Source organism: Ursus americanus, chromosome 12, assembly GCF_024610735.1.
Source record: "Ursus americanus isolate L20-20 chromosome 12, mUrsAme1.1.p, whole genome shotgun sequence".
Taxonomy (NCBI): Eukaryota; Metazoa; Chordata; class Mammalia; order Carnivora; family Ursidae; genus Ursus; species Ursus americanus.
The window spans coordinates 65,139,426-65,155,212 of NC_142138.1; the positions used below are offsets into that span (position 1 = coordinate 65,139,426).

General features: G+C 38.2%; 1 protein-coding gene across 1 annotated transcript in view; it reads right to left on the reverse strand.

Annotated features, from left to right (window-relative positions):
* Positions 1 to 15,787, reverse strand: part of SPAG17 (sperm associated antigen 17) — a 212,056-nt gene that overhangs the window by 108,689 nt on the left and 87,580 nt on the right. Inside the window, exons 11-18 of the mRNA XM_087866202.1 lie at positions 15,508 to 15,620; positions 11,556 to 11,693; positions 11,354 to 11,467; positions 10,633 to 10,783; positions 7,414 to 7,641; positions 7,100 to 7,318; positions 1,116 to 1,177; positions 405 to 518 (exon numbers count right to left, since the gene is read on the reverse strand). Coding sequence (XP_087722328.1) covers positions 405 to 518; positions 1,116 to 1,177; positions 7,100 to 7,318; positions 7,414 to 7,641; positions 10,633 to 10,783; positions 11,354 to 11,467; positions 11,556 to 11,693; positions 15,508 to 15,620 — 1,139 coding nt within the window. The remainder of the gene's footprint in view (positions 1 to 404; positions 519 to 1,115; positions 1,178 to 7,099; positions 7,319 to 7,413; positions 7,642 to 10,632; positions 10,784 to 11,353; positions 11,468 to 11,555; positions 11,694 to 15,507; positions 15,621 to 15,787) is intronic.

Here is a 15,787-nt window from a genome sequence, read left to right on the forward strand (position 1 = left end):
TCTCTCTCTTAAATAAATAATTAAATCTTAAAAAAGAAAGAAAGAAAATACTTTGAAATGTGATGAAAACTTAATAGAACGGATAGGCAATATGGGAAAAAAATAAGGTTGCTGTCCCATAAAGCCTGACTTTTGTTCTTGGAAAATATGTGCAGCAGTCGTGTACGTTTCTTCTTTTTTCTTTATAAAAACATCTCTTTGGAAAATATATTTTAAACTATTTTGGAGATTGCCTGGGCATGCATAGCTTAATTTGGGAATAAATTCTTTTATAGCTGAAGTAAATGGGAATATTGATCAGAATGAGATCTGAGACAGTGACCTAGAAGTGAACTGTTCTAAATCATACCATGACTCCCCAGACCTGTCCAACCGTCTCCTGGAGACTCACGGTCCATTAATACCTGAAGCAGAACTTTCGGCTTAAAATGTTCAGTGAAACTCCAGTCCATTAGACTGCGTTGTTGTGTTTTCTTTATGTCCTCTAACTCGGCTTCCACAGTCATCTTCTTGGGTTTCTAAAAAATCATAGGAGTGCAATTTCAGCTTTAATTTGTGTAAGTCCAAATGGAGGCCTCTTGGACTCTATCAACGAACCAGCATGCACTTCATCTAATTGGGGAGATCTGCATATGTATAAATCCATATGGCAACATTTTAGGAGAACTGCTGCCAGAAAGAGTATGCCTTTGAGTTTTTTTTTTTTTTTATGGGCAACATAATCTAAATATTTTTATTGTTAGGTTATACTCTTCTGAGTCCTGTTAGCAATTATAGGCAGGTTTTCTGAACTCACTTCAAGACAGCATTAGTTCTCCATGGCTGTATGGTCAGCAGGTGTTTGTGAGTTTGCCAAGCCACACTGTCTAGAGAGGAGCATGGAGCTTGGAAGTTTTGCTTAAGCCGCTAGTGAAATTAACTCCTTTCTCTCCAGTTGGAGCTGGGCTAAGGATGTCTGAGCAATCCCCCTCCTTCTCCTGCTGAGCATCTGCTTTGTGTGTGTGTGTGTGTGTGTGTGTGTGTGTGTGTGTGTGTGTGTGTGTGTCTCACTCTGGGTCACAGTTTTTTCAGATCATCTTACATGTCTCTACACTTTTAGGAAAACAATTCCTTACCTTTTCAAGAGGCTCAGCCTTTGTGACTCCTTCATCTTTGATCTCATTGTTCGTGGTCTGTTCTGTAAATCAAAGACACCAACATTCAGTTGTGTTTGGGCTTTGTTCTTGCCTTTGTCAGTGCTGGGCCTTTTTGCCGCCCATATGATCTATGTTTCTGTGCTGAAAAGGTAATTCATGAAAGGCATGTTTCATGCCCCCAAAAAGGTGTTTGTGTCAATAATTCTACCTAGAAGAGTTCCACTAAATCCTTTGAAAAGATCGCAGCTTCCTATATGAGGCGTTCCTAAATCATCAGATATTCTGCCTTCAGAGTATCTCCCTCACTTCTAAAAATGCACCTTTACCTTTTCAAGTTGCAAATACTCACTGATTAAGCTGTAGCTCCCGTGATTCTGAATCTCTCATATAGAAATGGATAAACTAGAGAGCATGTTCCAAGTTTGACCAAAGAAATGGCGTGGGTGATGAATATTCTGGTAACATATTTGTGAAGCTACTGAGTAACTGAGCCAACCTGGCCTTTTTCACCCTTAGAACATCAGCAAGTGGATCCCTACACAGTCACATATAAAATGGTTCCTCCTTTGCTCTCCAAACACACCCCTTCCACTCGCCTTGCTCATTCCTCCCAGACGCACCAGCTGCCTTGCTGCGTTTTAAAGTGTTTGCACTTGCTTTTCTTTCTGACATGCTTTGCTTCGAGATAATCACCTGGTTCAAACACTTACTTCATCCATATCATTGCTCAAACGTCACCTCCTCAAGAGCCTTTCTGCCTTTTACCCTGCTTTATTTTTAACCATAGCATTTACTGGTGCCTGATGATGTTTACTTGTGTATGCCTATCTCTCCATCTCAACTTGAATTCCTGGAGAAAAAGGAAGGTGACCTTATTTTCCATAACTCTACCCTGAGCACCCAGCCCATGGGAGGGATTCAGTACATTTTGTTTTGATTGAATGAGGAAAATCTACATCATATAATAAAACTGGAAATGTATGTAAAGCTATATAGAGAGAGCAGAACTGTGGTAGAAACTCAAAACAAAAGCTTGTTTTAGGGTAAGCATAAGATTCAGCTTCATTCTGTGGCAAAGAGAACCATATCTGCCCTTTTAGAAGGTGTAGTTAATTGTGCCTATCTACCAAGGATAGGCCAATGTTTTTCTTTCTTTTAGGAGCGTAGTTACTTACATTTTCGCTACTGGTTCCGTCTTGCCTTGGGCTGGTGGAGGTGACGGCATGAATGTTCCATTTTGATTTAGAGGAAAACTATAAAGTCAATTCAGTTCAGTATTTATATAAATACATCTACTCAAGAGAAAACTCAGGCCAACTATAACTCTAAATAGACCATGATGTCCCATGTGTCCTTGAAGCAACTGATATGAAATCTGTGGAATAAAAATTATTCTATTCTGTGGTCTGCCAGATTTCCGGGAGATTTGATATTCCCTCCTGTGTCCAAGGATCCAGCAGAAAAAGTCTCCAGTTCAGAAAGTATGTTCTAAAAAATTGTGCCTCGGTTATTTTGTCAAAGGAGAGAACATTCTAAAACTAATCTGAACTCTTCATTTACTGGTAGAGTAAAAATCATATTTTTTCTTTCTTTCGGATTCTGCCTTTGACCGCATAATCCTTTGACAGTGTGATTCAGTAGTTTTTGACACATCTGGAAATGGATGCTTTCTCATCCCTTTGAAAAACAGCTTTCCTAATCTGTTTTACTTTAGAGATAACAAGATCCCTCTGCAAAGCAGTTACTTTATTAAAAAAACACCCAACAAGCATAAAGGGCACATCTAAACCCATAGCCTCACGGTTATCAACTCTCAGGTTTTTCATAAATATCCAATAGGCCCTGTCAAGTTCAAAAACAGTCTCAGATGGAAATCCAGTGTTTGGTTAAGAAAAGCACAAATATTCAGTCCCTCACATCCAGGAAGAGGTTTTCATATGTATTTGATGCTAAGACGGTTGTGCAGGAAATACACGAACAATTTCTGCTCTGCTTAAAATGATTTCAAGTGGCTTCTTTAGAAATACGATTCAGAGTTAGGGGGGAAAGAAACGCAAGATCAACAGCAACAAATCCGCTTAGACATGGCAGCCACGGTGAGGCACCAGGGCTCAGCCCCCCTCCCCTGTAAGAGTTCCTTGATGCGGAACAACATACACCACACAGGATCCTTTACAGGCTGTGGCGGCTTAGCTCTCAAGACTGCTCAGCCTTGAGGATACACTAGCCATTACAGCATTTTTAGCCCTGACAATTTAGAGTTGCTCTAATCATCTATTTTCCACCAGGATCTGGAATGCCAATTGACATGGTTTGACCACCAGGTGGCAAAAGTTGCCTGAGGAAAACTATACACCAGTTGCTCTAAAGAAAAAAACAAACTACAAAGAAAAAAACCCTCAGGCCTTATATCTCTCCTGGCTGATTCTGGATCCGTATTAACACAAAGTGACGCCTTGGTCATATATTTACATTCCCACAGGATGCAATAAAGGCATAACATCCCAGGTCGACTTACTTGGCTTAATTATTTTTGTGAGCTTGGCTAATAGGTAAGGGGCTTAGAGAAATAGGGAATCAACCCTTTTGGTAACAAAATCCGGTTAAGAATCAGTATGAGGAAGAGACTGTGAGTATGGCTAAACCACTGGACAAGGAATTTCAGGAACCGAGGAAGCCACAGGACACAGTAGAGGAAGCATTGGTTTGGAGTTAGTGCTCTGTTGGAATCTTGACTTCCTACTCGTATGTAGTTGAACAAGTTGCTTAACCCCTCCGAGTCTCCAACTCCTCGTCTCTAGAATTAGGGTAATAGTATCTTACTCACAGACTTGAGGTTTATATCAAATACTAGTTAATATATGTAAAATGTCTTAGCAGAGTGCTTGGAATATAGCAGGGCAATATTAAACAAATGTTATCTCCTCTCTCCCCTGACCCCTCACCCTCACTTATCTGTTCTACTAATAAGCAAGCAGATTTTCCCTAATTCTACTTCATCGATGACTTTCTCTTTCACCATTATCTAAACTGATGAAAATGGCAAGATGACCATTCAGTCAATACTGACTTAATATCTGTTCTCTTGTGCCACAGACCACTTACTCTTGTTTAATGTTTTTTAAAATTATAAATTATAACACATACAGAGAAGTACACAGACTGTAAATGCTTAGTATAGTGAGTAATGAGAAAGGAAAGACCCAGCACTGCGGACATCATATGTGTGTCCTTTCATAACCATGACTTCTTGTTAAACTATCATATTAATCCTGATGTCTTTGTGTGGATTATTTTGGGTTTTCTACATAAACAATATTTACAAATAGTAACAGTTTTGTTTCTTCCTTTTCAAACCTTACATTTTTATCTCTTTTTCTTGCCTTACTGAGTTGGCTAGCATCTCCAATGTAATATTGAATACAAGTGTCTATAGTAGATAGGTTCCTGGTGTCGAGGGAAATCTTTCAACTTTTCATCTTGATATATAATATTTGTGGTAGTAATTTAAGAATAAACCTTATAAGGTAGAGAAATTTTCCTTCTCTTGCTAGTTTGCTAAGATTTCTTTCATAAATTGCTATAGAGTTTTAAGTGCTTTTTCTGCATCTATTGAGATGATGATACCATTTTTCTCAGTGTTAATTAATAAATTGTATTGATTTTTACAATGTATGTTTTTCCTTTATTCCTATTATAAAAACAACTTGTGATGTATTATTGTCATTTTGTATATTGCTAAATCAGTTTACTTATGTTTTATCCAGGATTTTTGCATCTATGTTCATGAATGAGTTTGATTTATAATTTTCTTTTGTTGTACTATCCCTGACCGTGTTATTATAAGGTTTATGCTAGCTTCGTAAAATGAGTAGGGGAAGATATCCATTTTTTATTTCTGGGAATAATTTTTAAGACTAGAATTATTTCTTTTTTTGAGTGTTTGGTATCACTAGTAAATAAGATCTTTTGAGTTTGGTATGTCCTATTCAGGAGGATCTTTAATTATTAATTTAATTTATTTAAATGATTACAACACTATTCATGTTTCTATTTCTTCTTGAGTCACTGTAGGTAAGATATACTTTTCCAGTAATTTGCTCATTTTATTTTAAGACTTAGTGGAATAAAGTTGTTAATATCCTCCTACTATTTTTTACATTTCTGTAGGATCAGAGGGAAGTCTATTTCTTTATTCCTGATGATTTTTACTCCTGTTATGGTTTTATTCCTAATATGGCTATTTACACTTCCTTTTTCTGTGGTTCACCTTTTATTTAAAAAAAATTATCAAATTTTAAGTCTTTTCAAAGAACCAGATTTTGTAGTATTTGTTCTTCCTTATTACATCTATATTTTCTTTTTTTAAAGATTTTATTTATTTATTTGCTAGAGAGAGAAGAAGAAGAAGAGAGAAAGAGAGAGAATGAGCCAGGGGAGGGGCAGAGAAGCAGGCTTCCCGCTGAGCAGGGAGCCCAATGTGGGACTTGATCCCAGGACCCTGGGATTATTACCTAAACCAAAGGCAGACCTTTAACTGACTGAGCCACCCAGAAGCCCACACATCTATATTTTCTGTTAATAGAAAATGTTTATTTTCTTCCTTTCACTTTATTTGGATTTATTTTTTCATCTTTATCTAACAACTTGAAGTTGATGTTTAGCTAATTAAGTTTTAGCTTTCTTTTAAAAAATGTATTCATTTAAATTTTTGAGCTTGTCTCTGAGTAGCCCTTGCTTTAGTTGCATTATAGAAATTTCGATATTCAGTATTTTCATTACCATTCAACTTGAAATATTTCCTTATTTCTATTGTGACTTTTTCTCTTTGAAAATTTGTGTATTTTTTCACTATTTTTGTAACTAATGTCCACCACAATTTCACTGTGGTATGAGAATATACTCTAGTTTTGATCCTGTGAAAATTTGCTGAGCCTTGTTTTATGGTCCGGTATACCGTTAATATTTTTAAGATAAGCATACCTGTGATCTCTAAGAAGCTATAGTATTATGGAAACTTAATATAGGCATATGAGTAATTGTAATAAGTAGTAGGAAATGATAGCTAATGCCATAAAGGAAGCACAGATTAATTATGACCATGGGAATGCTAAGGGAGCCATTTCGAGATGGACACATCTAACAAAGCTTCATGGAAATGCTTCTGAAATCTAACTGTAATCAAAAAGAGACCTCTAGGTGGAGGGTTTTGTGGACATAGAGATTGAAAACAAAAGGCTGTGTAGAGGAAATAGAGCCTAATTCTGTTTGGCTAGAGCATGGGACGAAGGAGCAAAAGGGAAAAAGCAGAAAGGTTTTGGAAAAGTAATTTGATACTACTGGAGAAGCATATGTAGCAGGCAAAGAGTTGGATTCTGTTAGTAGGGAGCCATTGAAGGTTGTAAACAGGAAACAAACAGCTGGATTTTAGGTAATTAATCTGACAGCTATGCATAAAATAGCTCAATAAATTTAGCCTAACAGTCTCCCACATAATATAACAATATTTATGATGGTATATTCTAGAGTAAGAGTCACTACCTGAGCTATAAAGAAGAAAGAGAATCCTAGTTCTTCATTGAGCACTGATTTTGTACCAAGCTCTATAGTGGGCAGTCACTATCTAATTGTAGGTATTTTTAATATTTTTTTCATATAATCACACTAACCCTATAAAATACTAATGAGGAAAGTTTTAATTATGTTCACCTTACTGTATTTATAAGGTAAAAGTGGACTAATAGACCTTAAGATATTTTTAAAAACAGGGGTCAAAATAACAAGTACTGAATAATAACAGTAGCAAAGTTTAATTTTAACTTAGATATTAAACAGTCTTTCAGTTGACACAGAATGGCATTTAAATTTAGATAATGTTTCTTGAATCATTTTTGGGGTTAGTACATCCTATAATAGTGTATACATACACACCTACACACCCACACACACCCACGTTTACTCACCTGAAGGCCCAGACTGGACCTGAGTCTTCAAGCTGGTCTCCTGCTCTGACGGCTGTATATTATCAGGGTCTAAGGGTTCCTTACGGTTTGGGTCAGAATGCTTCCTATTATTAGAATCAGACTGACAAGCATCTGAAGGTTCTTTAGTGATCTCATCCTCTTGCACAGATGTTGACCAATTCTGATCCACAAATAAAATTCTGTCTTTGGTTTCAGTGTCTAGTCAGTTTAAAGAAAATTCATTGGATATTATGCTAGAAAAATTGACAATCATAAAATGTAAGAATTCCTTTGATTCCCTCCATGCAGTATACCTGTTTGGTGTTTGGCCTCTTGGGCATTTGTTTTCATGATGTATTGCTGCCTTATCTGTGTAGCAAATCTGGCAGGGTTGTCCCATGGTATGTTGAACATCTCAGAATCTGTCCCATATATCATCTCAGAAGGCATTAGCTTTCCTTCTTCATTAACCTCAGAGAGTTTCAGGCTTTCAAAAGTAAACACTTTGAAGGCTCGTTCTACTTCGTTCCAGCTCAAGACCTCTGTAAGAAAGCAGAAACTATGCTGCTAGGAATGCTCTTATTACCACATGGTACAGGGCTGACAGAGGGGCACCCAGGGGATCTGTCCACCACAATGACAAGGGAGTCACATCATGCTGGGTGTTGACCTGACTTTAAACAATTTCGCAACAAATATGGGTAGTACCTAATAATAAAAAAGCTGCACAATCAAGATATGACAGATCAAGACAATGCTCACAAATGGCTTCGTAGCTTAATCAGTATTAGGTGTATTAGTATTAATTCACACGGACTCTCCAGGGTACCATATTGGTTGAATATGTTTAAAACTTATCATCTTTAAGCAAAAGCACCTTTGCTAGGGTTCTAATTTGAAGTAAAAAAATTACTCACTTGTGTCTAACATACGCTGTTATGTTCAGCAGGTTTTATTGTTCCTTAGGGCTCAGAAAAGGCCACTTTTCCCCTACTCGAACTGCTGTAGTACTTTTCAAAGGTTATCAGCTTTCAGTTGGCCCTATTTATTTGTGCATTTATTCTCTGACAGCATTTATTTATCCATTCACCCACTCCCTCCCTCCCTTGCTTGCTCACTCGCTTTTGTTTTCTATGTGTTAGGCTTTTTCATAGATCCCAGAAATTCAAAGAAAGGATTTGGTTCTTGCATTTTAGAAGTGCAGGGAGAGGGGTGGGAGGTAGGTACTAGCAAATAATCATGGGATTCCATGAGGAAAAGTAAAATGATTGTGGCAATCAATGGTTCTGGAGTAACCTCCACTTTTTCTCCAATAGAAATGAGGACACAGGGAGGGTTCCTTTGGAAAAAAACATGAGGAAATCCAGAAGAAGGACAAGGAACAGGTAAAAGTTACAGAATTAAGGAAAGTTTGCTCATTCATTCATTTTGCAAACACCTTTTGAGCACATATTGGTTGTCAAGGATTATAGTAAAAGCTGGGACCACAGCAGTAAAGTTAGCAGTGAACTCCGTATCTTCTAGAATATCCATTCTGGTGGGTGGAAACAGGGCAAACAGGTAAGTGTATGCCATATCAGAGATGATAAGAAGGATAAAACCAGGTGAGGAGGTAACAAGTGACAGCGGTTAGGGAGGGGCTTATTTTTATATAAGGTAGTCAGAGAAAACCCCTCTGCACAATTAAGCAAAAATGTGAAGGAAGTGGGAGAGCAAGTCCTGTGAATATCTGGAAGAAAAAGGATGGAGGCAGGAGAAATAGCAAGTGCAAAGACCCCGAGGCAAGGGCTTGGCCAACAGGTTCAAGGAATCACAGCAAGGCCAACGTAGATTGAGTGGAATGGAATGATGAGAGCTTGACAGGTGATGAGTTCAAAAAGTGGGTGGCAGGCCAGTTTAGATTATACTTTGAGTGACATGGGTGGCCACTAGAGAATTCTGAGTTAAGAGGGTACATGGTGTGACTAGCATTTTGGAAGGGTGATTCTGGTTATTGCGTGAAGAAAAGACTAGGTTAAAAGGTGAAAGCCTGTAGACCAATTGGAAAGCTATTGAAATAGTCCAAGTGAGAGGTGGTGGTGGACTGGGCTGCCATGGCGGTGAGGGATGTGGTGGGATTGGTTGTGGAGCATAAGAAACAAAGAGGAATCAGGGATGACTCCAAGGTTTGGAAAGAAAACAGTTGTCATTTACTGAAACAAGGAGAACTTTGAAGGGACAAATTTCGGGCAGTCAAGAGTTTGGTATTGGATCTGTTAAGTATGAAGTGCTGATAGAGAGGAGAGAAGAGGAGAGAAGAGGAGGAGCAAGGGTTTGGGATGGGACATGTAAGTGGGATATGTGTGATGTGGCAATGGTAGCTACAGAAACAAGAATCCTGTGCTGTGTGTATAGGACGAGGTGGAAAGAGCATGGAGTCATACCACAGGCAGAAGGAAAGATGGAGTGGGCAGGATATAGGCAAAGGACAGGCATTCTCAGGAACATTAGGAATGGGTGGTTATGTAAACAAAGGTCTCCATATACCCAGGCGGGGAGGCTCTACACTGCTTTTCCATGAAGTGATGGCATGAAAGTATTCAAAAGATTTTGTTGTTTCTTTATTATGCCTACTTAAAAATCAAAGAAGAAATCAAGAATAAAATATTTCATGATTTGCCTAGGGTGAGAAATGAAACGAGGTGATTTTCTCTTTTCTAGGGCAAATGCTTTCTTGTCAAATAAAGATGTCTGTAATTTCATGTTCCTTTTTGTAAATAGGAATATATCTGCTAATTGCCTCAAGTGGAAATAAAGTTGGGTTTTTAAAAAGATTTTATTTATTTATTTGAGAGAGAAAGAGAAAGAGAGAGCACAGCAGGGGGAGGGGGAGGGGCAGAGGCAGAGGGACAAGCAGACTCCCTGCTGAGCAGAGAGCCCAATGCGGGTCTCAATCCCAGGTCCCCTAGATCATGACCTGAGCTGAAATCAAGAGTCAGATGCCTAACTGACTGAGCCACCCGGGCACCCCTGGAAATAGTTTTTGAAGGAAGTCCCAGTGAACTCTTCAATGAGAAGCTGATTTTAGATCCTCCAAATTACCTCTCTTTCTGCCATCCTCAAAGAGCATAAAATGACCCCTCCTCCTTCTGTAAGGGGGGGGTGAACTTGAGTCAACACACTCTCGGCGCTACACCGTCAGGGGGGCTCTCTACTCTGCGCTCTTACCTAGGATAGGGATCACCATGTCTTCCAAAATGATGTCAAGGAGGGGATGTAGGGGGGGGGGGGAGCGGGGACAGGGGGAGGAAGGAAGAAACAGATTATTCTTGTCATGGAAACGCAGTGGACAGAAAACCCAGTGCATCAAATCGAAGAATGTTACGCATCGTAGCTGTCATACTACTGCTAATGACATTATTCAAGGTACTCATCTCAGCCTCTGAAAGCTCTTCCAATAATCAAAATACTTTTTGCAAATAGGAGTGTAATCTTAAGAAGCACATATGACCATAAATGAATGGGTTTAAGCTAAGGCAAAAAAACGCACTCACCATTTGTACAGAAGTGCATGAGCTCATGAATTGTAGCTAGACGTTTAGTGCTGTTCCATGGCGGGGGCAGAGGGAATTTAAGGAACTCCCACAGTGGCAACTTGGACTGCATCTCCTGCTCAATTTGAACTGGATCAAAATTCTTTTGGTCCTGATGAAAAAGAGTAACATGACAGAAGACATTAGAGTAAGCTGTCAAGTGCCTTATGCATATGGAGAAGGCAAAACCTGATACCTTCGCTCTCATTATTTGGAAACAGGGGAAATCAATGGTAATTGGGGAAGACAAACTGTTGGTATTTTGCTGAAGGTCAAAAAAAAGCTCGTTCTCACTTTGCCTGAGGTTCCCAGATTCTTCACTGGCTGTGACAAACTGTCGAAGTCTCGGATATATTCATCTCTCCCTTCCGAGATCCTTCTCTAGCTTCCACTAGTTTTTCACATTGGTAAGATATTTAAAGCAAATAACTGTAAGGTTTGAATGCAAATTTGGTGTACTCACAATCAATTACATGGTTAACGGGACCTTTATAACTAGACAAGTTTTCTTTGCTCCGTATGCACCTCTCTTTCCCGAGGTCTCACTCTACAAGCAGGTACCCATTTTGTATATTACTTTTACTTCCATTGGTAAAAGTAACTAACCACAATTTCTTCAATGAACAATTACAAATAGGCTTTCTTGCATCACTTCTCCTCGGGGTAACCCAGTTATTATTACCTTTAGAGCGTACTTCTTGTGGGCATGCGCATCGTGATAGTCCAATAGGAGAGGGCCTTTGGGCACTGCTGCGCTTTCATTTTCTTCTTTAGATAAGAATATTTCATGGAGATTCTATTCAAATTGAAATAGAGTGACTTAAAAAGAGAATCCATACTTTTTCAAAGTATGCAAGCTCTTTGGATATCTCATGCCATCTGACCTTTTTCTCCCTCTCTGTGAGACAGAGAGAGGGCAGGATGGACACAATGTGAGCTGCGATTCTGTGGTCCAGCCCATCTGCTCTAGGAGGCGGCTGCACCAGGCTGGGTGGGACAAGGTCTTCTTCAGTTGCCACAACCTGTTAAAATACACAGGTGGAAGGAGTCAGTTTAATGGTCGGCTCTTTACCGAAACTCACGTATTTCCATTGTTCTTGGTAAAAACAAGGCGGTTTCTATCAAAAAATGTACAGTGATGATACAAAGTGACAGCGATTACCAAAATAAAAGGGAAAATGTTTACAACCCATGCATTAAAGTAGATATAATTTTAATGTATGCATTAGGATAGATAACAGAAAACACAAATGGTAAACAGGAAAATTTACTGTGACAGAAATCAAAATAACAATATAATAATTTTTTTCTTAATGATTTGCTCCTTCTCTTAAAGAACTCGAAACCTCTCACATCTTTGGATCCAGGAAATATTTACTGAGTGGCTACCCTATGCCAAGCACTGTATGGGGCATATTCTCGTATATTATCTCATTTAAGTATCACAGCAACATGGTGGAGTAGATATTATCTTAATTTTACAGAGGAAGAGTTAGGGTGACTGAGGTTAATGACTGGTGCAAGCCCAAGGCTACTGAGTGGGAGGAACTGGGGTTCAGGTCAAGTCCTCATTCTTTCTTCAAGAGAGTGATAGATGGTCAGATCAGTAAGGGGTAATAGTCGCCTTTATATGGGGAAACTGAGGTCTAGAAAGATTATGTGGCTTGTTCAATTTTACCTGGCAAACAAAACAAGTTGAAACGTAATCAAAGTAGGCACCTAATTTATAGTTTTTCTCTTCACCTTAATCCTGCAGCCACCCTCTGTGATTTCACATACTTTTACAGGGTTTCTCTACTTTAGACCTTAAGACATTTTGAATTAGACAGTTATTTGTCACGGGTTCTGTTCTGTGCAGTGGAGAATGTTCAGCAGTATCTCTGGCCTTGATTCATTTGATGCCAGTATCACCCCTCCAATTGTGACAACCAAAAATATCTCCAGACATTGCCAAATGTCCCCTGGGAGGAAAAATCGGCTGCTGTTGAAAACCACTGCTAGAGATGGGTAACAAAACAGCCTCCCATCCTTCACCTTTTGTCAACTCCTTACTTTCAAAAGAGCCACTCATATGTCCACTCTCTATCTCGGATCATCTCTTGGACCCACTCCAATCACAAAAGACCACTCAAAGCTGTTCTACCTCTGAAACGTTAAACTCTAATACCCTGTCTTGGAAAATCCTATTCCATTTCTCTTATATTTCAGTTTTTTTCCATCCCATTATTAAGCATTTTTTCAATCAGCATAATCTATTATTGGTTGTCTTCTATGTGTCAGGCATTGAGGTCATCGGCTGGTGCCTGAAATATAGCAGGTGGCTAATAAATGTTTGTTGCTTTGAGTTGAGTTGAATGAAATAAGAAAGACTAAGATAAATAAAGTGACAACACTGCAAGCTCTATAGGGCTTTTCAGCTTTTACAGATTTATTGACATAATAAAACCACTGGTCTTCCAGAAAGCTTATGGGGGTAATGAAAGGCAACTGTGAGTGTGCTTATCTAATTGGTTAGAAAACTAAAGCAGATATAAAAATGTATACTGAAGGCAAAAGAGATGGTAGAGTCTGAACAGGAATTTAAAATAAACATTTAAATATTCAGAGAGATAAAGGAATGTGTTACATCCATGCAATAAAGACAATGACAGGGAGTTGTAAAAAGAAATTGGAGAATTTATAAATTAAATACATTTATTGTTGAGAAAAAAAACTTCAATAGCAGACTGGACTCCACTGAAGAATGAATTAGTTGGAAGTTAAGCTGGAATTCCCCAAAAGATAAAACTAATAGAAAATGTAAAAGACAAGGAGGAAAAAACAGAAGTTCCACCATCCATCTAATACAAGGATAAATCAATAGAAAAAATAATATTTGAGGGTGTATTTAATTCAGCAAATACAGATTCAGCGTCTGCTGTAGGTTAGGTGTGGTTATGGTATGCTGGGCATAGAGCGGTGAACAAGGTTAGATTAAGTCCCTGCTTGCATGGAGCTTATATTCTAGTGAGAGGGGGAAGGTACGACACAAAGAAAATAAGTTATTTAAAGAAGAGTCATTGTTTATAAGAAAATAAAACCAAGTGCTGTGGTAAAGAGCACTTTGTGTTGTCAGGGGCTCCCTTTGGGTCAGGTGGGAGAAAGGCTAAGGAATGCCATTTCCACTGAGCACTGAATGAGAAGGAGTATCCACCAGGCAGACATGTAGGTGTGGAACTTTCTAGGAAAAGAAGTTGGAGTAAAAAGCTAAGGAGGAATTAAGTAGTGTAGTTGAGGAAAACCCAGAAGGCCTATGTAGATGATGAGTAGTAAGAGAGAGAGAGAGAGTGTGTGTGTGTGTGTGTGTGTGTGTGTGTGTGTGGTGAGGGGGGCAGGAGAAGAGATGGCAGATCAGCCCAGACCCATATTTTTAGGGTCTTCCAATGTAAGGAATTCTGATTTTTTTCAGAATATAATCAGAAACCAGATTACAATCCTGTAGATTGTTAATAACAATGATAAAACAAAGCCCTACCTGGATATGGCCTTGTGTTATGAATTATGAAGAGAAAACTCTAATAGCTGCCAGAAAGAAAAAACAGATTACCTATAAAGAAAAAAGTATCAGATTGACATGAGATTTCTCAGCAACATTAGAAGAAAGAAGACAGCACAACAATGCCATCAAAATATTTTTTCACTCAGATAGACTAGGTTCTAAGGCAGTTTCTGACACTTACTACTCGGACAAGTTACTTAACCTTTTTATGCCTCAGTTTCCTTATTTGTAAAATGGGGAACAAAAATAGTCTCTGCTTCATCGGGTTGTTCTAAGGATTAAATGAGTTAATTTATAACAATTCTTTTCAAACACGTATAGAAAACCCTGAGAACTGACCACGTACCTCAGGTCATACAGGAAGCTCAGGAAATTTAAAAAGATTTTTTACATGCAGACCATGTTAACTGACCATAATGCAATAAAAGTAGGAATTGGCAATAAACAATGGAAATGAAAATAAAAGATTTAAAACTGAATAGACTGAAAGCATCAGGATGCAGCCAAAGAAATACTCAAAAGGAAATGCATAGCCTTAAGTAAAGCAAAAAGCATGAAAATAAATGAAGTAAGCTTTTGATTCAAATGAAATGAAAAATAAACTCAAAGAAATCAGCAAGAAGGAAATAATAAAGAGGAATGAAGAAATTAATTAAACAGAAAGTAGAAAGGAGTTTATCAATGAAGTAAAATGCTGGTTCTTTGAAAAGACCAATAAAATAGATATACCATTGACAACCATGATCAAGAAAAGAGCAGGGACAAATAAATAACATCAGTCATAACAAAGGAGCATAACCAGATGCCAAACAAATTTTAAAATGCATATAAGTGAATAAAGAACTTTATACGATATTGAAAGCACGAGTAAAATGGGCATATTTATTAAAAAATACTAATGACTAAAATTGGCCTCAGAAAGAGAAAAATCTGATTAAACCTACGAGTATAAAAGAAATTTTAAAGATAAAGACCATTAACCACCCATCCACCTGTCTACCTCCTCTTTCTTGTCCATTAAAATGACACCAGACACAGATGGTTTAAAGGATACGTCTACCGAAAGTTCAGGGAATGTGAGATCAATTGTTCCAGAGCATAGCAAAAGAAAGAGCATTAAAACAGATGATCAAAGTAAGCTTTCGTTTTATCTTAAGTGTTCTATAATCTTTGTAAAGGAGAATACACTCAGGGATTATGTGTGAGGTTTAAAACAGTTAACACCGAAACCAAAGAAATGAAGTGATGGACTCAAGGTTACCCACCTGGGAAAGAAGCCTCGGTGTGTACCCACCTACCTGTTCCAGCATACAATGCAGTATCAGGGGCACAGAGATGAATTCTTCTGGAATTGGATTCAGCAAGTCATTGTAGTATCTCATGTCTACTTCAGTTGTGAAGACAAAAGCTGCTGTAAAATATACAATACATCACTGCTCAGATAAGATGTGTTCTCCATTTCTTCCATCAAAATTTAATCCATAAATTCAAACTGTCACGGTGCACTAATGAAAGTGGGACGTGTAGGTGAAGGGGTGTTTGAAGGCAAGATGGAGGACAGTCAGTAGTCCTTAAAGC